This window comes from Schistocerca gregaria, chromosome 4, assembly GCF_023897955.1.
Source record: "Schistocerca gregaria isolate iqSchGreg1 chromosome 4, iqSchGreg1.2, whole genome shotgun sequence".
Taxonomy (NCBI): Eukaryota; Metazoa; Arthropoda; class Insecta; order Orthoptera; family Acrididae; genus Schistocerca; species Schistocerca gregaria.
Window position 1 is genome coordinate 504,731,027 of NC_064923.1, and position 25,518 is coordinate 504,756,544.

General features: G+C 40.5%; 1 protein-coding gene and 1 non-coding gene across 3 annotated transcripts in view; both read right to left on the reverse strand.

Moving 5' to 3' along the window:
- Positions 1 to 11,907: 11,907 nt before the first annotated feature.
- Positions 11,908 to 25,518, reverse strand: part of LOC126268234 (nucleobindin-2) — a 71,054-nt gene continuing 57,443 nt past the window's right edge. The window contains exons 8-10 of one of the 2 annotated variants that reach the window (XM_049973882.1): positions 20,015 to 20,171; positions 19,797 to 19,865; positions 11,908 to 13,234 (exon numbers count right to left, since the gene is read on the reverse strand). In XM_049973882.1, the coding sequence (XP_049829839.1) occupies positions 12,452 to 13,234; positions 19,797 to 19,865; positions 20,015 to 20,171 (1,009 nt within the window). In that variant the 3' untranslated portion in view covers positions 11,908 to 12,451. The remainder of the gene's footprint in view (positions 13,235 to 19,796; positions 19,866 to 20,014; positions 20,172 to 25,518) is intronic. The other variant, XM_049973883.1, reaches the window with a different exon arrangement.
- Trnar-gcg (transfer RNA arginine (anticodon GCG)) lies at positions 24,669 to 24,743 on the reverse strand. The gene has a single exon. It is a non-coding gene; the product is annotated as a tRNA-Arg (tRNA).

Consider the following 25,518-nt stretch of genomic DNA (forward strand, 5'->3'; position numbering starts at 1 on the left):
TAGATGGACGCTACCAAATGTTGATAAGGGTAGCACTGGTTGATAATTTTCAGGCTGGTCAAGGCGTCAGTACATAAAAGAAAAAGACTCCCCAAGGCACGAACGGAGATACTGAAGTGCACGAGAAATGGCCACCAGCTCTGCACCGAATACACTGCAGCCATCGGGTAAGGAATGCTGTTCAATACGGCCACTATGAACATAGGTAAAGCCAGCGTGACCATCAGCCATTGAGCCATCGGTGTAAACTACATCAGAGCTCCGGAGCACATCAAGAATCGAGAGGGAGTGACAGCTGAGACCTGCAGGGTTAACAGAGTCCTTAGAGCCACGTAAAAGGTCCAGACAAAGCTGTGACCAAGGCATACACCATGGGGGCATATGTGAATGCACCGCAAGTAGAGGTGGTAAAGGAAAGGACTCCAGTTCGGAGAGAAGGGACCACAGGTGAACCACAATCGTTAGCCCCGACCTGGGCCACTGATGCAGGAGATGGACTGGAGCGGGCAGAAAAATTTGGATGCTCAGGAGAACTACGAATGTGTGCTGCGTAACTGCCAAGCAGTTGTGCACGTCTGATCTGTAGTGGAGGGACCCCAGCCTCCACCAGTCGCTGGTCACCGGACTCGTCCTAAAAGCTTCTGTCGCTAGTCGAACCCTGCAGGGGTGCACAGAGTCGAGTAATGACAACGCTGAACCATAAACCACACTCCCATAGTCAACTTGGTATCAGACAAGGGCTCTGTAGAGCCGCAAAACCATAGAGCGATCTGCACCCCAATTGGTGTTGCTCAGGCAATGAAGGGCATTGAGGTGCTGCCAGAACTTTTGCTTAAGCTGACAAAGATGAGAAAGCCAAGTCAATCGTACATTGAAAACCAGTCCTAAGAACTGGTATGTCTCCACTACAGTGAGTGGATTGCCATAAAGGTAAAGTTCTGGTTCCAGATGAATGGTATGTTGCCGACAGAAGTGTATGACATGTGACTTTGCAGCTGAAAACTGTGATCTGAGCGCCAGAGCCCATGACTGTGCCTTGAGGATGGCTCCCAGTACGCGACGCTCAGCAATACCAGTACTGAAGCAGCAGCAGTTGTTGTTGTTGTTGTTGTGGTCTTCAGTCCTGAGACTGGTTTGATGCAGCTTCCATGCTACTCTATGGTGTGCAAGCTTCTTCATCTCCCAGTACCTACTGCAGCCTACACCCTTCTGAATCTGTTTAGTGTATTCATCTCTTGGTCTCCCTCTACGATTTTTACCCTCCACGCTGCCCTCCAGTACTAAACTGGTGAGCCCTTGATGCCTCAGAATATGTCCTACCAACCGATCTCTTCTTCTAGTCAAGTTGTGCCACAAACGCATCTTCTCTGCAATTCTATTCAATACCTCCTCATTAGTTATGTGACCTACCTATCTAATCTTCAGCATTCTTCTGTAGCACCACACTTCGAAAGCTTCTATTCTCTTCTTGTCCAAACTATTTATCGTCCATGTTTCACTTCCATACATGGCTACACTCCATACAGATACTTTTAGAAACGACTTTCTGTCACTTAAATCTATACCCGATGTTAACAAATTTCTCTTCTTCAGGAACGCTCTTCTTGCCATTGCCAGTCTACATTTTATATCCTCTCTACTTCGACCATCATCAGTTATTTTGCTCCCCAAATAGCAAAACTCCTTTACTACTTTTAGTGTCTCATTTCCTGATCTAATTCCCTCAACATCAGCCGACTTAATACGACTACATTCCATTATTCTCGTTTTGCTTTTGTTGATGTTCATCTTATACTCCCCTTTCAAGACACTGTCCATTCCGTTCAACTGCTCTTCCGAGTCCTTTGCTGTCTCTGACAGAATTATAACGTCATCGGTGAACCTCAAAGTTTTTATTTCTTCTCCATGGATTTTAATACCTACTCCTAACTTTTCTTTTGTTTCCTTTACTGCTTGCTCAATATACAGATTAAATAGCATCGGGGAGAGGCTATAACCCTTTCTCACTCCCTTCCCAACCACTGCTTCCCTTTCATGTCCCTCGACTCTTGTAACTGCCATCTGGTTTCTGTACAAATTGTAAATAGCCTTTCGCTCCCTGTATTTTACCCCTGCCACCTTCAGAATTTGAAAGAGAGTATTCTAAATCTACATCCATACTCCGCAAGCCACCCGACGGTGTGTGGCGGAGGGTACCTTTGAGTACCTCTACTGGTTCTCCCTTCTATTCCAGTCTCGTATTGTTCATGGAAAGAAGGATTGTCGGTATGCTTCTGTGTGGGCTATAATCTCTCTGATTTTATCCTCATGGTCTCTTTGCGAGATATACATAGGAGGGAGCAATATACTGCTTGACTCTTCAGTGATGGTATGTTCTCGAAACTTTAACAAAAGCCCGTACTGAGCTACTGAGCATCTCTCCTGCAGAGTCTTCCACTGGAGTTTATCTATCATCTCCTTAACGCTTTCGTGATTACTAAATGATCCTGTAACGAAGCGTGCCACTCTCCGTTTGATCTTCTCTATCTCTTTTATCAACCCTATCTGGTACGGATCCCACACTGCTGAGCAGTATTCAAGCAGTGGGCGAACAAGCGTTCTGTCAACACCTGCTTTCTTTGGGATTGGAATTATTATATTCTCCTTGAAGTCTGAGGGAATTTCGCCTGTCTCATACATCTTGGTCACCAGATGGTAGAGTTTTGTCAGGATTCTCTCTCCCTAAGCCGTCAGTAGTTCTAATGGAATGTTGTATAATCCCGGGGCCTTGTTTCGACTCAGGTCTTTCAGTGCTCTATCAAACTCTTGACACAGTATCATATCTCCCATTTCATCATCATCTATATCCTCTTCCATTTCCATAATATTGTACTCAAGAACATTGCCCTTGTATAGACCCTCTGTATACTCCTTCCACCTTTCTGCTTTCCCTTCTTTGCTTAGAACTGGGTTTCCATCTGAGCTCTTGATATTCATGCAAGTGGTTCTCTTTTCTCCAAAGGTCTCTTTAATTTTCCTGTGGGAAGTATCTATCTTACCCCTCATGAGATAAGCCTCTACATCCTTACATTTGTCCTCTAGCCATCCCTGCTTAGCCATTTTGCACTTCCTGTCGATCTCATTTTTGAGATGTTTGTATTCCTTTTTTCCTGCTCAACTTACTGCATTTTTGTATTTTCTCCTTTCATCAACTAAATTCAGTATCTCTTCTGTTACCGAAGGGTTTCTAATAGCCCTCATCTTTTTACCTACTTGGTCCTCTGCTGCCTTCACTACTTCACCCCTCAAAACTACCCATTCTTCTTCTACTGTATTTCTTTCCCCCATTCCTGTCAATTGACCCTGAAACTCTGTACAACCTCTGGTTCTTTCAGTTTATCCAGGTCCCATCTCCTCAAATTTCCACCTTTTTGCAGTTTTTTCAGTTTTAATCTACAGTTCATAACCAATAGATTGTGGTCACAGTCCACATCTGCCCCTGGAAATGTCTTACAGTTTAAAACCTGGTTCCTAAGTCTCTGCCTTACCATTATATAATCTATCTGATACCTTCTAGTATCTCCAGGCTTCTTCCATGTATACAACCTTCTTTCATGATTCTTGAAGCAAGTGTTAGCTATGATAAAGTTATGATCTGTCTTGAAAGGAGGATATAAGATGATCATCAACAAAAGCAAAACGAGGATAATGGAATGTAGTCGAATTAAGTCGGGTGATGCTGAGGGAATTAGATTAGGAAGTGAGACACTTAAAGTAGTAAAGGAGTTTCGCTATTTGGGGAGCAAAATAACTGATGATGGTCGAAGTAGAGAGGATATAAAATGTAGACTGGCAATGGCAAGGAAAGCGTTTCTGAAGAAGAGAAATTTGTTAACATCGAGTATAGATTTAAGTGTCAGGAAGTCGTTTCTGAAAGTATTTGTATGGAGTGTAGCCATGTATGGAAGTGAAACATGGACGATAAATAGTTTATACAAGAAGAGAATAGAAGCTTTCGAAATGTGGTGCTACAGAAGAATGCTGAAGATTAGATGGGTAGATCACATAACTAATGAGGAAGTATTGAATCGGATTGGGGAGAAGATGCGTCTGTGGCACAACTTGACCAGAAGAAGGGATCAGTTGGTAGGACATGTTCTGAGGCATCAAGGGATCACCAATTTCGTATTGGAGGGCAGCATGGAGGGTAAAAATCGTAGAGGGAGACCAAGAGATGAGTACACTAAGCAGATTCAGAAGGATGTAGGTTGCAGTAGGCACTGGGAGATGAAGAAGCTTGCACAGGATAGAGTAGCATGGAGAGCTGCATCAAACCAGTCTCAGGACTGAAGACCACAACAACAACAACAACAACAACAACAAGTTATGCTCTGTGCAAAATTCTACCAGGCAGCTTCCTCTTTCATTTCTTTAGCCCCAATCCATATTCACCTACTACGTTTCCTTCTCTTCCTTTTCCTACTGTTGAATTCCAGTCACCCATGACCATTAAATGTTTGCCTCCCTTCACTACCTGAATAATTTCTTTTAATTCATCATACATTTCATCGATTTCTTCATCATCTGCAGAGCTAGTTGGCATATATACTTTTACTACTGTGGTAGGCGTGGGCTTCGTGTCTATCTTGGCCACAATAATTCATTCGAGCAGCAGTATGAAATGCAAAAGTAGTCTGCATATAGAGAAGGTGAGAAGGAGAGCTGCTACTAGACCGTTAATAGCCACTAAAAATAGAGACACTCAAGATAGAGCCCTGCAGGACTCCATCCTAGTCGATAGAGATGGAACTATGGGAGGCACCAACTTGGTCACGGGAAGTACGAAGTAACAGGAAGTTTTGGATACAAATCTGGAGTAAGCGAGACCCGACTCATACAATGTGGCAAGGATATGATGTCGCCAGGTCGTGTCATACGCTCTTCGTAAATCAAAAAAAGATGGCAACCAGGTGTTGCCATCTGGAAAAGGCTGTTCGGTTGCCAGACTGGAGGGACACAAGATAACCAGTGGTAGAGCAACCCTGGCAGAAGCTGTCCTGACATGGAGCCAGTTGGCCACGTGACTCCAGGACCCAACCCAACCGCCAACATACCATACATTCCAGCAGCTTACAAAGAACATTGGTGAGGCTGATGAGTTGATAGCTATCCACATCAAGTGGGTTTTTACTGGGTTTGAGCACTGGAGTGATGGTGATCTCCCGCCATTGTGATGGAAAGATGCCATTGCACCAGACTCGGTTGAAGATGACGAGAAGACGTCACTTGTAGTCAAATGAGAGATGTTTAATCATTTGGCTGGGGATCCGATCAGGCCCAGGAGTTGTGTTGGGACAATTGCAAGGGCACTCCCAGTCTGTACATGGGGTGTTATAGGATTCACTGTGGTGTTGAGTGAATGAGAGGACATTTCCTACCAGCTGCTGTTTGAGAGTGTGAAAAACTGGGGGGTAATTCACTGACACAGAGGCCTGAGCAAAGCGCTCGGCAATCACGTTTGCATTGGTACATAACACGGCATTTATGGTAACACTGGGAACACCTGTTGGGGTCAGGTACGTTTGATCTTTACCCAGACTTGGGAAGGTATCTCGCCCAACCCTCCCGCTTCTGTCATTTGGTAAGCTGGCGAACGCGGGCATTTAAGCGTTTAAAGGGTGTGAGGTGTTCCAGGGAAGGGTGCAACGTATGCTGTTCTAGAGCTTGCTGACACTCCTTAGTTGCTTCAGTAACTTCGAGCAACCACCAAGGGATTGCCTTACACCTTGGACACCCTAAAGAGCAAGGCATCAAGTTTTCTGCCACAGAAACAATTGTGCTAGTCACCTGCTCAACCATCAAATCAGCGGTGACAGCAGAGGTGAAAGTTTCCCAGTCCACCTTGTTCAAAGCCCATCTGGGCAGACGTCCGTGGGCCTGGCACTGGAGCAGTGGCAGGAAGACGAGGAAGAGGTCACTACCACACATGTCGTCATGTGCTCTCCAGTGGACAGATGGAAGAAGTCCTTGGCTGCAAATTGATAACTCAATGGCCGAGTAACTACCATGAGCCTCACTGAAATGTGTGGCGACCCCAGTACTTAAGAGGCAAAGTTCGAGCTGGACAGTAAAGTTTCAACATCTCTGCCTTGGCTAGTAAGCACAGTGCCACCACACAAGGGGTTAAAGTAGGAAAGGTTTAGGGAGTTGGTCAATCAGTGCAGCCAATACATTCAGGGGTATTGCACCATCTGGAGGAAGATATACATTGCAGACAATTATTTCCTGCGTCATCCTTATTCTGACAGCCACAGCTTCGAGAGGGGTTTGAAGGGGCACAGGTTCACTACAGACTGAGTTTAGGACATAAATGCAAAATCCATCTGACACTCAATGATAATCGCTACAGTTGCTGGAGGGTAATGCAGATAGCAGGTGTAAAGCTTAACTGTTGCCGTAGCTCTGGCAAGGCGGTGGAAAAAACAGTAATTCCACTGGAGGATGACGTCATCATGAGACTGGGAAAGCATGGAACATTCAATGAGGTATTTAATGCCTCAGAGTCACCTGGTGCCACCAATTTATTGCCCGAACAGTCCATATCCGATGTGTCTGGGTACCTGGTGAGATCTAGGTACTCAGCAGCTGCCAATATCTCCATCCCATCCTCAGACACAGAGCTTGTAGGGAGCGGTGGTGTGGGTGCCACTGCTATTTCCTTTGTCTTTGGTGGTGTTTTATTTATTTATTTTCACTTCTCTCGCTGCTCCTTGGGTTTCCCTGGCTCAGAGGACTTCACTGGCTCAGTCTCTGGGACTGAGGATGAGCGTGAAGTCCTACAACCAGCTGCTTTTGGGCTCTTCAGCCACTGGCGGGTGTCATCTTTCCCACTAGCAGAAACCTGGGACTGGAGCGACTCAAGGGACCGCTTCCTAGTGAGAGAAGCCGAATACAACTTACACTTCTCTGGATTAGAAATGGGGACGGATGCCCCAGATGGTTGGGGGGGGGGGGGGGGGGGGGTGTTGCTCCCTTAGTAGGTGGTGCAGGAGCAACAGGGAGGGAAATGCCCCCCACCATCAAGGGGGCATGTGTAGTCTTCTGGCTCTGAGAGGTGACTAGGGTTGGTGGAGCTGATGGTGCCAGAACTGTTGCAGCAGCATTGTAAGATGATGTCATACACACAGGATGCAGGCATTCAAATTTTCTCTTAGCCTCAGTGTAGATCAGTCGGCCTAGGGTCTTGTACTCAATGGTTTTCCTTTCTTTCTGGAGAATCCTGCAGTCTGGCGAGCAAAGCAAATGGTGCTCTCAACAGTTGACACAGATGGGAGGCAGGGCACATGCAGCATTGGGATGTGATGGGCATCCGTAATCTGAACATGTGATGCTGGAAGTACAGCAGGAAGACATATGGCAGAACGTCCAGCATTTAAAGCACCACATCGGGGGAGGGTTGTTTGGCTTGACGTCACAGCGGTGGACCACCACCTTGACCTTCATGGGCAATGTAACACCCTCGATGGCCAAGATGAATGCACTGGTGGCAACCTGATTATTCCTCGGACTATGGTGGACACGCCGGTCGAAATGTACATCTCGCCACTCTAATTTAGCGCGCAGCTTATCGACAGAATGCAAAAGAAGGTCCCTGTGAAATGTGATACCCTGGACCACCTTTAAGCTCTTATGGGCTGTGATGGTTACAGAAACAGCCCCCAGCTTGTCAAAAGTGAGTAATGCCCGTGACTGGGCAGAGGATGCTGTTTTGATGAAGACTGACCCAGCTCTCATTTTGGACAAGCCCTCCACCTCCAAAAACTTGTCCCCTAAATGGTCAACAAAAAACTGAGGCTTCATCGTCATGAAAGATTACCTGTCAGCTCTCGGACGTACAAGGTACGGGGGCGAATAAGATCTGCTGTCATCCTTAGCCTGACGTTCCTTCCATTGTGTGGCCAGGGAATTGAACTGAGCTCGTGAACACTTAGACTGCTGGTGTTTCACCACCAGCAAGAGATGATGGACCTAAGCTTCATCACGTGTCATCTGCCATGATGCCACCCACTCCTACCAGGGGCCCTTCCCACAGGCGCCATCCAGTTGCAGCATAGGCCACCTGGCAGGATGGCCATTGGCGGGAGCCCTGATGCCCCAGGGGATGGGCATTTACCCCTTGGTATATGTGGGTAGTGAACGGTGCAGGCATCAGCAGAGCGATCCCTGCATGGTCTGGGGGCTACATCAAAAGGGTACATGGTGGCCCCACCACAATGGACTGGCTATCATGTGCAAAGAAGTCCAGGGTCATCTTCGATGCAGAAAGCGACACTGCATAGTGCATGGTGGAAAACACACCCAGGAAGGTGTCCTCACCCAAGAGATGGAGAATGGGCAGGACTGCAATGTAACAATGAGTAAGTGGGCTAAAGATCTAAATGCATGATGGGCACAATGCGCCATGTAAGGCACCCTTCCCCAGTTGGCTTGCTCTTCGGGAAAATTTTGAGGCATGGAGGTCAAACCCTACAGGGGACCATCACATAAAGGCCAAAATATGTGAAACTCCTTTTAGTCGCCTCTTATGACAGGCAGGAATACCTCGGGCCTATTCTTAGACCCGGACCCGCAGGGGATTGCTGTGTGTGATGGCGCATTATCATAGAGCAATATGACCTTGTGTTTCCTATTTCCGCATTACAATAATTTTTCGCATAATGCTTGATTTAAATTTATCATTTGCTGTTGGTAACAATCAATGTTAACAGTTTCACCAGATTTTAGTGGCTAGTAATAGATGACACCCTTCTGATCCCATCAGCACAGAGCGTTGTCTTCTTTCCAAAGCGATTTGGTCTTACAGTCTATTCACCCATGATTTATGATGCTTAGGATTCTCAAAATATATCCGTTTTTCATCAACTCTCTCTCTTCGATGGAGAAATGACTTTTTTGTAGCTAGTGAACAAGTGTTTCACAAGTGGTCTTTCGATTTGCTTGCTGTCTTTCATTCAGTTCATGTGGAACTTTTATTCCCACTTTCTTTACCTTTCTCATAGCTTTCTACCAAAGAGAAACATATCTCTGCATCACTATCAGTTGTTCCGCGAGTTCCTGTTGAGTTTATCATCTTCATCCCATAAGGACTGCAATTCATAGTCTTTGAACTTTTTTGGTGGTTTCCCATGCTGCTTGTTGTTTCTCACATCAAAATCATCACTTCTGAATTTTCTGAACTACTTGAAACATTGTTTTCCCAAGCGCATGTTCGCTGAAAACTTCGAAAAGCATTTGATGCGATTCTGCAGCAGTTTTCTTCAAATGATAACAGAAAACCAATGCTGTCCTCAAATCATAGTTCACAGGTACAAAACTCTCATGTTTACAGGTTTGGAACAGATACCAATGTATGAAACTTGGGTTACTGTGTGCTGACGTTTGTCATCAACCATTACAGAAACAGATGGCACTGCAGATGCTGTCTCACGGGCCCTACACTGACAGCTACCACCATCTATAGGGAAATTCTGGTTTCATACTTCTACACCTGGTAAACGGAATATGTAATCCAATGTCAAGGGTCCATCAATAATTCCTTAACCTTAACTCATCTACAGAAGGAAGATTTGTCATGGAAGAACATGCTCAATATATCTGACTCAATGGATACAAAAACTGAGGCAGTGTTTGTAATCTTCACAATTATCAGCATGCCTCAAATCAGGTTTAAAATCAATAAATCATGATTAGTGCCTTATTTATATGAACCAGATAAGGTTGACATAACAGTATACTTTACTAAATAATAGACTTACCAAGCAGGAAAGCGCCGGTAGACAGGCACAATAAAATAACTAACACCTTCGTCAGGAAAGAGAAGAGTTTACAAACATTTCGTGTAAACTCGTGAATACTATTTCACAGCTTCAGCTCCTTTCACCCATTAAACAACCATCTCAGCTATTTTCAACAACTTTCGTTTTATTTCCATTCCCGTTTTTCCCACATAACCGATCATTTTTTAGCAGCTTCCCACAGGTTTAAACGTTATTATTTCTTTGTCAAACAATTGTTAGCCTCATTTTCATAGCCTGCCAGTACATAACCAGTCCTTTAAACACATTTACACGCATTTTTTTCGAAATTTTCCTGAATTTCCCCACCCTTTAACGTGTTTTGGAGACAACACAACTAGCTAACCTTTGCACCCATTGTTGTTCACCAACCTAAGTTCAGCACAGGATCAACATAGCTCATCTCAAACCAACACTTTTTCGACTTTTTTCACACCTTTGTCTCTCCCTATATATATATCTATTTATTTTCACTTTAACCTCATGTTACCCTTTGCACCTTCTAATACCATGTCAACCTCACAAAATCCCTACAATGACCCCATTAAATTTTATTTACATTCCCTCCGCAAACATGCCTTCAACCTAGCCAGATTATGCTCCCATATTTTATTTACTCAGGCTTGTCTGACATTTGGCATTACCCCCAAAGGCCTCACACTTAAAGTTCCCATCTCTGTCTGCAATCCTCCTTTCCATCAGTCCTTATACCAGTTCCAAACTGCACAATCCATAGCCCTCACCCGCCTAATCCTTCATCTTTCCTCTTTCCTGACGAAGCAGCCGCCAGTTGCGAAAGCTCGAAATTTTGTGTGTGTGTGTGTGTGTGTGTGTGTGTGTGTGTGTGTGTGTGTGTGTTTGTGTGTTATTTTATTGTGCCTGTTACCGGCGCTTTCCCGCTTGGTAAGTCTTGGAATCTTTGTTTTTAATATATTATTCCCATGTGGAAGTTTCTTTCTATTTTATTTACTAAATAATAGAATATTATGCTGGAGATACCAATGTTATTACAGAGAAAGCGGAGATACCAATGTTATTACAGAGAAAGCAACAAAGCAAAACATTCATGCGTCGAGAGGGTGGGACGGGAAGTGGGGGCAGAAGAACCAAATTACGAGTGTCACAATACTGTACAATGAAGAGTTTTTAAATGAAAAGCTTTAATTTTCCTTGACTGATTTGTCATATTAGCGAGATTCTAAGAATTTTACGAAGATGGTCGCAATGTCAATTTCATGAAGAGTAAGAAACAATCTATTGAAGTCAGATATTTCCTCAAAAGCAACTCCTTTAGTTTTAACTGGGCACAACAAAAAGACTGTAGATAAGTCATCTTACTTTAATTTACATAGCAGCAAGGACAGCAACACACTGCTTAGTGTCTAGATATTGGTTGGAGGGAGAAGGTGCCTTGACATTGGGCGAGCACCTCATTCATATTTTAACAATTTGCTGTCCTCCTGTGTGTGCGATGCTCTCTCCTCCCTGACACACAACCAGGAGTTGCACTATTACAACAATCCCTTCGCAGTACTGTTTCAAAATCCTCTCACCTGCACTCTTCATATGTCAATCACTGCACTCCTCATGCTACATAGCATTTCTGCAACTCTTCAAACTTCATGCAGTTTCTGTTGTGTTCTGTCTTACAAATAAGTAATAGTTTCATTTCTCTTTCCCCCCTCATACTCACTAGTCCAACTTGCATTCCTCATTGTTGTCAGAAATTGCCCTTGTGGCTGATAAGTCTCTTGGAAGCGGTGCAAAGTGACACCTCATCCTACATGTTCCATCAACTTCTTACTGTATTTAAATTGAAGGATTTTTGGTTATAATTTCTTTTCATACCAGAGACATGACTGGTATAATGAAATATCGTTAAATAACTATAACTTCTGAATGACAGTAAACTAAATTACAGTAACTTTAACACAAATAATTTGTCCATCGTGTTTCTGCTCATCAGACAATAAAATACTGCATGGATCATATATTAATGTGCTCTTCCTTCTTTTCACCCATGAATATTTTTTTGCAATATGAAGGTGCAAGTGTGAATAAAGGCACTTATCAATTTCCACAGCAGAAATAAAAGATTTTTTATTTTAATCCCCAACATTACAAAATAATATTAAACTGTACAGAAAATAAATACAGGTACATACTTTCACATTACACATTTACAAAAAGGACCATGAAAGCAGTACAGTATCTCTCTGAAGGAAGCAGACTGATCTGCTCTTCTGTGCCTGCACATAAAGGTAATTTGAGTTCCTTGTTATATCACAACACCCCTACCACTTCTTTTTTAATACTGTAGTTTCGAAGACACTTGACAATACTTATAAGAATAAGACTGGCAACAAAGGAAACATTAAAAATATAAAATGTCATGAAAAGGAATAGCACCACATTTTATGTTCTTTACACGTCTCAGATCTTATTTGAAAAACATCACAAACATACCAACAATGCTACTTTAAGTCTATAGTACAGCTGATCATACCATCTCCCAACATAATCAATCTGCAGTGTAACTTAATATAAAACATTAATTCAATATGTAAAAATGTAATTTAAATTATAATTATTGCTTTGTGTCACTTTTTGATGGCTGCCTAGGATGTATTACAGGCACAGGCGGGTACTACATTCATAGCAGCTTCTTTCAAGTTTCCACTGGGTTCCTTATTTTGTCCTGCATCACCAGCATTTTTATTAGCCTTATTATCTCCTGTTTCAATAATATTAGACCCTATTTCATTGTTTTGCTCCTTTTTTTTATCATCTTGTGGAGGATTCACATTAGCCTTTCCTGGTTGTTGCTGGTCTTCACCTTGTTGGGCCTGCTGCACAGGGCTTCCCTGGGGACTCTGTTTAATGGCCTGATCTGGTGGCACCTGGCCAACATTTGCCTGACCTTGAGGGATCTGGTTGTACTGATATGATCCAGGTGGAATATGTCCTTGTGGTAAATGTCCTTGCATTACTTGACCTTGTGGGTTATTCCCTTGTGGCATAAAGGCCTGACCTTGTGGGAACTGTCCCTGTGGTTGTTGCCCTTGTGGGAACTGTCCCTGTATCTGGTGGCCCTGTGGGAACTGTCCCTGTATCTGGTGGCCCTGTGGGAACTGACCCTGAGGGAATTGCCCTTGTACCTGGTGACCTGGTGGGGCTTGTCCTTGTGGCATATATCCTTGTGGTACGTAACCTTGTTGTTCTTGTCCATGAGGCTGGAACTGTTTAGCTGTATGCAACTGCTGCTGTGGTTGTTGTTGTTGTTGTTGTTGTTGCTGTTGCTGCTGCTGCTGCTGCTGTTGATGATATTGCTGCTGCTGCTGTTGCTGCTGTTGATATTGCTGGTACTGCTGCTGCTGCTGTGGTGATAGTGGAGGAGCGAACTAATAAACAGAGAGAGAGAAATTAAACTTGTGTTGACTATTACAACATGAGAGTACACAGAAATACACAATAATTCACACTGTTTTAACTTAATTGTATGATTTTGTACATAGGAAAATTTATTTTAGTAATTCTTAGAATGGAGTTAAGCACTTCCATGACCTTTCTCACTTCAACAATAATCAAGTCTCTAGAATGATATACATGAGAATACAGGGTATTTTTCATAAATTCCACATTTATCTTTAATAGAACTGCCGCAAAAGCAAGTCACTTTAACAGTAATAAGTACGAGTCCAGTGTATGTGTAGTCCTCAAAATATCTTTTGTATTTTAAAGATAAGAGTTAATCAAAGGAAGGAAGGAAAGAAAGAGAATGAACTTACTTTGTTGTCAACTTCATACAGTAATATGTACAATCTAGTACATAACATGTGACAATGAAACATGAGTGTTAAGCCATGACCTACAGTACCCAGATTCATGTGTGTAAAGGTGAAACATTTCTAGATTACATCATCAATGGAAAAGTATCACCCAACAAGTTTTTGAATGAAAAACGTGAAAATAGGTTTGATTCTTACATGGAAGCTTCCTTATTACCATATTCAATAACGATGTGTTACTGCACTTAAGAAGAGCTAATTTAAAAGAAGGGGCCTTAAATTCTTGCTAGCAGATTTATTGTGCAGTACGAGAACCCAACTCCTCAAATAACTGTCCCACACACATTGCTATGATGTATTTTGGATAGCGTACATACCTACTGAAATGAAAACCTTTGAGTGACACTTTATTAGTACTTCGAAGAAACAATACTTGGGAGACGTCAGTCTCATTCAAATTTACATATTTCTGGTGCTGTCTGCACAGAAACACTTATGTTTTTATCCTAATGTAATTGTAATGTATTTTTGGAACTTACACATTTTATATAAGAAAATGTGTTTAGTTTATGCTGCAAAAATTACTTACCATATAACACTCACTAAGGTATTTTTACTAGTAAACTTCTGAGAGCATTATACAGTTTAACTATAGTGTTATTCAAATAATCTGTTCTCACACAATTCCCTGGACAATACACAAATTTCAGAAAGGTGTGAAGTTGTTATTTAGGTGTTTATTATGAGTTTCTACGAGAGCTGATTCCATACTGCACTCAATATTTTGATGACTAACCTAGTTATTTTCAGATATGGGGAGCAATGTTATGGTGTGCACTTAATGATGCTGAACCTCTATTCACAGAAAAATTCAACTTTTGGTACCTGCTGTGCTATTTGATGCGCATTGGCTTTCTCCGTAGTGTGCAGTTATTCCCTTAAATAATCATGTCCTTGGTGTTTTCCAGTTCTGACAGACGAGATGACTAGAGAGTGTGGCTGCCAACCATCCTGTATGGTAATGGATTTCTCGAATTTCAGTGTTAAACATTTTTTTTTTTCACACATGAGCGTTGTACAGGACACTAAAATCCAATAGTTAATCTTTTTCCACTAATTTATCTTACTCATTTAAATCATCTGTTGAAATTACAACAACGTTAGTGCTGTATGTTGCCACTCAATATACTGAAGTATGAACTTCTGTTACAACATGTTTGTTGGACTCATGATTTAGTGCACCACATTATTTATTTGTCCTTGGGCAATGCATCTAAGTTTGAATTTGCCTTATTTAAACTGCAGCCTATGTCGATTGTCATACTAACTTAAATAATAAAGTCTATGTATTACCGCAGTCTAACAAACAGTTGTGACATTCACTGCTGTGAAAGTTTTTAATGTCTGACAGTTGGAAGGATATTAGCACCCCTAGTGGCAGCAAAAAAGCGATCCTTAAGATTAATGTTTGTTTGTAATTACATTTCTACTTATTTAAAGAAATAGTTGTTATATTTTTGTGTTGCAAGCATCAGTAAATTCACGAGATATGCATCTCACTAATTCAGTGAGATAAGCTGCAATTTACTCACGAAGAATCACATTCAATTATGTGTGTAATAGCAGCTCATGCCACTGAAAACAATGGAATATAAACACAGTATTCCATGCACAAGAAGCATATACTTCTGCTGCTGTCTGTTCTTATTGCAATGGTCTCTTTTCACGACATGTAAAAATTTTGTATGTAGTCTAATAATTTGCATTTTCTTACACTTAACTTGACTTTCACGCACATGAATATCGATATAAATGCAATTACTTTTGCTTCAAAAGTGAATGTAGTGAAGATTGATGCTATTTCTGGCTCAGTGGTAGCAAAAATTGCAGAATGGGTTTCTTCTGTGTAGGGTAACAGTTTTATTGAGTTTTGTCATTTGATTATCGTGTCTGCGCAGTTCTCTCTTCAGCTACAGTTTTGGTGATTTATTTGGTGTGTTAAATAAAGTAGGCATTGCATTCCATACAAGTTTTTGACATTCCACACTCAGTGATTTGGCTGGAAGTGTAGTGAATGAAACTTCATGTTGTTGGACAGATATAAAATATTTTTATGCAACAGTCAGGTCTTCTGCTGTGTTTAAGTAATTTTTGGTTCTTAAAGGAAAGCAATGTTCTTCAGTAAATATCTGTATGTTACAAGGAAATCATAAACTGTCCTGTAATTTACTGTTTCATGCCTACCAAGGTCCTTTTGGGGGGAAGAAGAAGAAGAAGAAGAAGAAGAAGAAGAAAAAAAAAAAAAACACAATGTATCATTTTTTTAGTTACTGCTGATTTTTATTGTACCAGATTTGCTTCCTTTGTAAAAACTATTTTACAAACAAATATTAATAAAACTATTTGCACTCATCTGATACCATATTCAGAATTATAGCTTATTGTCCACTTAGGAGTCTGCCATTGCACCATATAACAAAAATGAACAAGAGTTTTGTAACTGCACACATAAGAATGTGGTATTACTGAAAATACTCTGACATTTGGAAATGGTGGCATCAATGAACAATGTTTTACTTAAGCCAATACTAACTGCCCTTTCCATAATTTTTGATATTTCAATCTAGAATTTCCATTGTTTAGCATTAAAGTAAAAATATCTAATTCACCTCCCAAATGTTTTGAACAGCTTTGTGTTTTTTAGAAATATGAGAAATGACTACAGTATTTTACACTAAACTCATTAATGTAAGTTTTCTCTTTACAACATTATGTATGTCCCTTCCTCAATAAAATAACCGTTGTTCAGGATAAAATTTGTAGTTTTCATTGGGTCCCTTATTGGAGTGCTGTAGAAGTCTGAAACTTTATTGGAGGGACACTAATCAACTGAACGCCATATTCCAAGCCTTACTTTAATACCTCTAATCTGTGTTTACAAAGTTTTCCAACATTCTTACTTCAATATTGCCTCAAACACATTTAATCCTATCAACAAAGATAAAATGCCTCCTATGTAATGTTAAAGATGAACTACGTCTTCAGAAACAGGGTGCATATAGCAGTCTGTTCCAATATGGCATGTTGTATGCTGCTGATACTGACAAGGAACATTAGTCACAAGACCCTACACACAGCCCAACATATCATCCCTATGCACTGTCTGGAGCATGATAATATAATGCAGTATAATGGTGCAACTGTCCAATTTCTAGGACTTAACTGGGTGTCCCATTTATCTTGACCACCCTAAATAAATGTTTGTCCAGATTCAAATTACAAAATGTTTCAAGCAAATGTTCTTTAGCTGTCAGGAGGACGTCAATCAGCATGATTGCCTTCGTTGTAGCCTCTCTCTCTCTCTCTCTCTCTCTCTCTCTCTCTCTCTCTCTCTCTCTTTCTCTCCTCCTTTTTTTTTTTTACAAAGATATGAACAGCGGTGTGACTTTTTAAAATGGCAACCTGTATTTTGTATTTGGTAATTCATTCCCTCTCCTAAAGACCTATTCAAAAATGTATCACAGTGTACCATTCACTGAAACACAATGTTATTAATTACATAACACAACATTGAAGCTGACACTCCCAGCACTTAGTGCAGTTACTCGGGGTAACGGAAAACATCCACGTGCTGACGCTGACAGAGGACAAATGTAAAAATAAGTACAGTGCACACCCATCATTCCATTAACCATCGTCAGCTGAAGAGTTGTGTGTGTAGAATGTACACCAACGAAGAGAAAGTAGAAATGCTACTCATCTATAGGGAATGTAAGTTAGCAGAACAGTAATTACAATACTGTTTTCTTATGTACAGGTACATTTAGTACAGTAGTTTAGTCCTTTTAAATACTGTTGTGTAGAGTAGGCATAGAGTATAGGCTGTCCTTCCTACAAACAGCATCAACATAACATTTCTTTTATTGTTATTGCTGAAGGTGGGCAAAAAGCTATGCATGCAGTGGAACTGTACAGAGAGCAAAGTCTTCACAAGAACCCACCTTACCGACGGATGTTTTTCTCATCTCGTTGCGACACTTCAGGAAACGGGAAGTTTAAACCCACAACAACGCAATCGTTGTAGCACTCGCATAGACCAAACTGCTGAAGTTACTGTTCTTGCTTACATTGCTACGAATCCACATGTGAGCACACGACAACTTGACACGAGATTGTCATGCCTATAACCAGTGTACATCATATTCTTAGAAGTCATCGGTTCCATCCTTACGATGTACTCCTATATCAAGAGGTGTATGGGAATGATTTCCAGAATCGTGTACAGTTCTGTCAGTGGGCACAGCAGCAAATACTCGCCAACCCGAACATCTTCTCCAATGTTCTATTTACCAATGAATGTTCCTTCTCAAACAAATGGCAGGTAAATACAAGGAACATACATTACTGGTCCAGCAACAGCCCACAATGGCTCAGACAGGTGGAACATCAGCGTCCATGGAGAGTTAACGTCTGATGTGGTCTGCTTGGTACTACAATTAATTGCCCTTATTTCATCATCAATGTTAGTCTAAATGGCACAGCGTATGCCAACTTCCTCAGACGGATTCTTGCTCCTCTTCTGCATGAAGTGCCGCAAAGAACCAGAATGCTTATGTAGTATCAACATGATGGATGTCCAGCACATAATGCCTTGTGTGCACATTGTTTTCTAAACTGAAGGTATCCTGCCAGATGGATTGGTTGAGGAGGAGCAGTTACTTGGCCTGTCAGGTCTCCTGATTTAAATCCTCTGGACTTTTTTCCTTTAGGGGTGCATTAAAGGCGTTGTCCATGACAATATTCCAACAACTGACGACGTGCAGGAACGTATCGTGCTTGCTTGCTTGCTTGCAATTCTCTTCAGCAGGCAACATTGGAAGCTGTAAATCATTCTTTCATTCAATGAGTGCACCAGTACTTTGAGCACCTTTGAATGTTCTACTCCTGGGCAATGGTACAGGAGAGTCAAAGTCAATTTTGTGTTATGTTTTTACTGGGTTTTTATTTGTTTTCTGTCAACTCCAGCAAGAGGACGAGTTTATGATCCCGGGTTCAAAGTCAATGTTGTGTTATGTAATTAATAACGTTGTGTTTCAGTGAATGGTACACTATGATACATTTCTGAATAGGTCTTTAGCAGAGGAAATGAATTACTGAATAAAAAATACAGGGTGCCATTTGAAAAGGTCATACCGCTGTTCGTATCTGTGTAAAAACCAAAGCTACAATGAAGGCAATCATGCTGACTGATGTCCCCCTGACTGTTAAAGAGCATATGCTTGAAACATTTTGTATTTTATATCTGGACAAACAATTATTTAGGGTGATCAAGATAAATGGGACACCCTATATAAGAGTCAAACAAAGAAGGATGTCATGAGACCTTACAACAGGGACACGTATTTAAATTTAAGAAGAAGGCTTGATGTCCAATACACAGCTTGTTAAGATTTCACCAGTCATCTTCCACTATCAAAAACTGAAAATTTTGAAGAAATGTGCATTTCACACAACATTGACATGGGCTGGGGAAACTAAATACATGTCAAAGATTGCAGCAGTGAGAGTTGAATAAGTACAGGTGACACACTAACGATACCTCACAGTCCGTTCAGGTTCAGTCAGCAAGCACATTACTCTGCTTGGAGCGTCTGAAGTATATGATCAGGTCAGGTCATCAAAATATTGAGTGCAAAATAAAATTGTCAACCTGATTAGAAACAGACAACATACCGTCAATCATTCACATCAAAAGAATTTCATATATCATAATTACCACCATGTTCTGATGCACACACAGATTCAAAAAACAGCAGAAACAACAACAGTATCATCATGACAATGAAACCTTGGTTTTACATGGTAAATTCTGATCTTGCACCTGTGAATAAGCTATTGTAATGAGCAGAAAGTGCAGAACACAGAATTATAACATATCACTAAAGTTAACCAATAAGAAGCAACAAAAGTTTTGGGTGAATTTGCAGTTTCTCTGTTCTGTTAACTGCCATTCACAAAGTAGACTTGACATTTAAAACAACTTAATTTAAGGAAGATCTAAAGATTATTAAAATATTAAAACAGGAATTAAACTTCATTCCTACCACAGTCAATAAAGTTACTTGGATAACTGTTCTACTCAGCAGGTATTTCTAGACTAACTACAGTTACATACTTGCTGTGGATGGTGAACTGGCTGTTGATGACCAGGTGGTGGAGGCATGCCATTTGGGTAAGGTGGAATCTAAACATGCAAACGTGTTGTGCAATTAACAAAGAAAAACAGCTGATGATACAAATGACACTATACTACATTACTACACTACAAGGGTGTTAACAGCAAAATGCTACACAAGTAACTTAAATTACATATGAAAGGAAATGTAATCTTACCAGTCCTTGAGCAACCATTTTCTGGATGGCTTCCAGTCTTTGTCTTTCAAACTCATGATACTCTTCTTGGGTGAAAACTTGCTGTTCATCCAGACTTTCCCAGCCTTGATCCTTTTCAAAATCTGGCTTCATAGTTTGTGCAAGAAATTCAGAGTAGCTGAAATAATAATAACACAAAATATTAAGCCAATAAAACTAAAGCTATGCTATCTGTGCACTTTTTATTTCTCTCTCAACTTCCTAGTCTTAAATCTTGCGATCAGGAAAATATTTCATCAACAACAACCATGCTTTCAGTGAAACAATGTTTTAGTGCAGCACAAACCACACTACCATAATATACCACTCTCTCATTAATTTTGTACTTTTGAAATAATATATATTTATAATATAGTAGTATCCACGAATTAACATAACAAAAGCACTCACACTGTTGTTAATTTTATATTTTTGTGATTATTGGTGTTTATATTAAAGGTGTATATACCACATAACATAAAGAAAGCACTACCATCTTCATACTTTTAATAACATAATCATATAAAATGATTATCTATTAAAATTTGAAGACTTCCTATGTATCAAGATGTTCTTTTACATGTTGACTGTCACCATGCTTAGTGATGGATGTTTCACTGCCAGGCCAGGCAAAGCCCAGCCAGTCACACAACACTAAGTGCGAGGCACTCCTGTGGCAGCTGGTGGTCACGTATGAGTCAATGCATTATACTGAAGAAGAAAAATATTTACATGCATAAAATTAAAAGATGCATATTTTAAGGTCAGAAACATTGATTTTTGGAGAATGAGAACCCATTCTGTAAGGAACTACATGAAAAATTGAAAATCAAATTGAGCAGAGCAGAATACTGTCTTCTTATAAATTGGAAAGGTGGAAAGCTCCTGTGTCTTGCTCTGCTCACTGCACAAAAATCACTGTTGGGCAAAGACGTCCTCCAGGCTTTTCGATGCACCAATGTTTTTAGCTACACACAACCAAGTGCCTCCTGTGTGTTTTCTAATGCCATCTATTACTCTCTTGGGGTCATGATTTCTATCTTGGTACGATGTTGATGCTGACAAGGAACATCAGCAACAAGACCCAACAAACAGCCCAGCAAATCAGCCTTGATGTGCCAAATTCATTTTCATTACAATTGTAATTATATCTTCAATTCGGGCTGGTCTCTCTATATTTATTTGTTGAAGGTAAATACTATTTGTAACCTTCCCTTTACAGGCACCTTATCAACTTTTGTTTACTCTTCTGTTTATTTCTTTGGTGACTGTGCAGTCATCATTTTAAAGTTACCCTGAATACAAAAACTGAACTGGTTCCATGAATTCATTATTAACTTGTACAGTTTTTAGATGTGTTGGTTATATGTTATTTTTGTCCCGCTATAATCAGTTTTCACTCACTCTTCCTAACTAAGTCTTTCATTGACTGACTAAATTTACCTGCAATAGTGGTGGTAGGTACAAATTGTCTGGATGAGCATAAAGACTGGCAGAGCCCAGAAATCCCTAGTTGCTGGGGAGGAGGACTTTACCAGTACTACATCAAAGGAGCACATGAGCTACAATGCCCAACTTCGCATCAAGGTCTGAATACGTCCTATGACAAAATTGCAGAATTCTAGTTCCACAAAGCAGAATAATTTTACAGAAATTCCAGATATGCCAAAAATCATTGTCACTTAGCCAGTAGTTGTACTATAGAAAAGAAGGAAGTAATGACAGAATACATTTATCAATACAAGTACAAAATACATAAAAAAATTAATAGCATCAAATGCATTAGCCTTTTAAGGTGTCGTGCAATCGCTGAAAGAGTCAGCTGTCAACGCCAATCATCTTGTATCATGATCTCAAATAGAATTAATATTTAGTTTACTTTACCAACATCTCACTATGCAAATGTGCTTGAATGTCAAATCCTCCATACAAATGAGGTGTGATCAAAAAGTAATGGAAATTTTAATTTTCTTAAAGAATCTTTGTTTATTCATGAACATCAACTTTGTCCCTTTCAAATAAGCCTTCTCAGGTACAATACACTTGTGCCAGCTAGTCAACAACATGGTGTCCGGTACAGTTGTTTGTTTATAGTGAGAAAGTGAACAAAAGTTATAGTTATGCGGTGAAAAACAGAACGTACGTAAATTATAACAGTGAAATAGTGATGCTAAATGAACGTGTATCAAGCCTGCAATTAATTGTAGACGTACTAAGGCGGGACATTGCGCATTTAGAAAATGAAAATGCCGAACTGAAAAAGGCGCGTAATATCCTGATCGCTAAAGAAAGTAAAACACGGAACTGGGAGCACATGACTAGCACGATCACGGAAGAAAGAAGCGAAAAGGTGATAAATACAACGAATGGAACGAACCGCGGCAATAAAAGCAATTTCAGTGTCCTACCTCCAATAAACGAGTGCTCTGAAGTGGATATAGGCCTACAGGCAGAAACAACAAGGCAACATATGTTTACTAGGCCAAAAAGGGTAGGTCGTGTGAAACCCAGTGACTGTAGAATTCCTGTGGAACAAAAAATCGTTTTCATGCACTAGATTCAGATATAAATGTGGAATCCACAGAAAACTGTGACGACAACAACACGCCGAATCTATATAGTGACAAGCACATGAGCAGAAACTTCCGCAATAAACATGAAGACAAACTCAAACTGAAAATATTCTCCGATAGCCATGGACGTGAGATCGCAAAAATACTATGTTACAGTCATTGTATACAAGCAACTAGTATTGTCAAACCAGGTGCACCCGTCCAAGAACTCATTAGAAACATAGAAACTGAAAATGATCGTCATATTGTCGTCATAGCTGGAGCCAATAATGTATATAAAAACGACATCCACAGTGCAACACGAAACCTTAAAGCAATACTAAATTCAACACAAGAGAAATCAGTTTTTGACATCGGAATTCCACATAGGCATGACCTTTCGGAATGGTCATGTGTGAACCTGGAAATCATAAAAGCAAACAGGCAATACTCAAAGATTTGCAGGGCCTACCAAAATGCATATTTTATAAGTATGGACTCATTGCAAAGAGACTGTTACACGAGACATGGCATGCACCTTAATAACAGAGGCAAGAAGATTCTGTGCCAAAACATCAGCATAATACTGAAAGCATCTGACAACCAAGAAGTAATTGCTGCTCTTCCTGCTCCTTGCTTGACACAAGCAGAGCCTGAAGAAATAGTTACTTCTATTGCAGCAGTAGAAGTAGAGGTGGAAACAGCAATTGTACCCACACACATAACAAACGCTGCAGCAGCAGTGCCTACCACACTTCATCTACAGGATTCAACAGCAGCAAAAGATGAAGCAACATCCAAATCTCCACTGTCACCAGTTGCCACAACAATGCCTACAGCAGCAGCAGCAGTACCTATCACACGTCACCAGCAAGATTCAACAGCAGCAGAAGAAGGAGCATTCACCTTATCTCCTCAGTCACCAGATGCCACAACAGTGCCTCCACACACCGTAACAGCAGTTCCATCAATTCCTGTAGAAGCAGCCTCATCTACAATATCATCACAAGGAGGGAAGAGTAGGCATACAACAGTAGACATGCTACCACTCCGAGTGAACAATTTTTTTAGTAAAAGGCAACAAGAGGCAGAAATCCAAAAGATAAGCCCTCAAAAAGGTTTGAAAACCAATCACCATAGTGTTCAGTGTGTTAGCAATAAGAGCATGGATCTTAAAATATGTTACATTAACGTTCAAGGAATGAAAGATAAAGAACTTATCATAAATGAGTTTGGTCTTGATAACCAGTTTGATATTTTTTGTCTGAGTGAACACTGGGCTAATGAGAATGAACTTGCAGTTGCCAAATTTGACAATTTTAGTATAGTAAATAGCTACTGTAGGAAAGAGCACATTAGAGGTGGTGTGGCAATTTATTCCAACCAGTCACTCAATTGTACAATAACCAAACTAGACCTAAATTCCTTGTGTGATGAACAGCACTTTGAAGTTACAGGTATAATCATTAATAGTCATAAGCTAATAGTAGTATCCATGTACAGATCACCAAAGGGAAGCATTAACATATTTTTAGAAAAAATGGACATGCTATTGAGTGAATTAAGTAATATTAAATGGCTACACTATGATACTGCAATAGGAGGTGATTTGAATGCTGATTTTGATGTTACTAAATGTAAAGGTAGTGTTGCAGATCTGAAAACTCACTAAGACAATACAATTTACATCATGTTAATAACAGGCCCACAAGAAACAAAGCATGTTTAGATAACATCTTTGTAAACTTCAAGACCACTGAAAACACATGCCAAGTTGCAGTGTTCTCATTCTCTGACCATGACTCCGTATCTCTAAATTATGCAAGTCAAATTCCCCTCAATAGGAGCAATGCAAACAGACCTATCCCAGCAGTTGTGATTAGCAGACCCATAACTGAGGATAAAATTGACACATTTCGTAATTTCCTTGCAGACAGAGACTGGTTTGGCCATTTTAGTGTAGATGGACATTACACATCAAGTAATGACCTGCCAGCCAAAATAATATTTGATAGCCAGAATGAGATTTTCACTCTGCAGTGGAGGGTGCACTGATATGAAAATTCCTGGCAGATTAAAACCGTGTGCCCGACCGAGACTCGAACTCGGGACCTTTGCTTTTCGCAGGCAAGTGCTCTACCAACTGAGCTATCGAAGCACGACTCACGCCCGGTACTCACAGCTTTATTTCTGCCAGTACCTCGTCTCCTACCTTCCAAACTTTACAGAAGCTCTCCTGCGATCAGGAGAGCTTCTGTAAAGTTTGGAAGGTAGGAGATGAGGTATTCCCATAAAGAAAATCAAAATAATGGACAGTAGCCACAAATCCAGATCTCAAAACAGACAAAATATATGGTACACTAAACAGCTGACAGATCTAAAGAAACAAGTTTCGTTACTGTACAACATATACAACAGTATGAAGTCTGACTGTGCCAAATCAGCCTATGTGGAATGCAGGAATGAATACAAAAAAGCCATCCTGCAAGCCAAAAAAACCTACAATGCCAACAGCATACATAATTCCACCAATAAATGCAAAACTGCTTGGAAAGTAATTAACAGTGCTGCCACAGATAGTAAAAAAGACAAAATTAATATCCCACCACAAATACTCAATGAGTTTTTTATTAATTCAGTGAAAGAAATAGGAGACGCAATTATCAAACCAGACATTAGTCCATCAGAGTTACTCTCCCAAAATTGGGGTAGACAGTCACTAAAGACAAGCATGCTAACCTTCTCCGAAGTAACGCCTAGATATGTACAAGGGGTCATAAAACAACTGAAATCATCTGATAGCTTAGATATATATGGCATATCATGCAACCTGCTAAAAAAAGTGTGTGATTGCATTCTGTACCCTTTAACCCATTGCATAAACAAGTGCTTACTTGAGGGATATTTTCCTGATGAGTTAAAACTGTCTAGGAT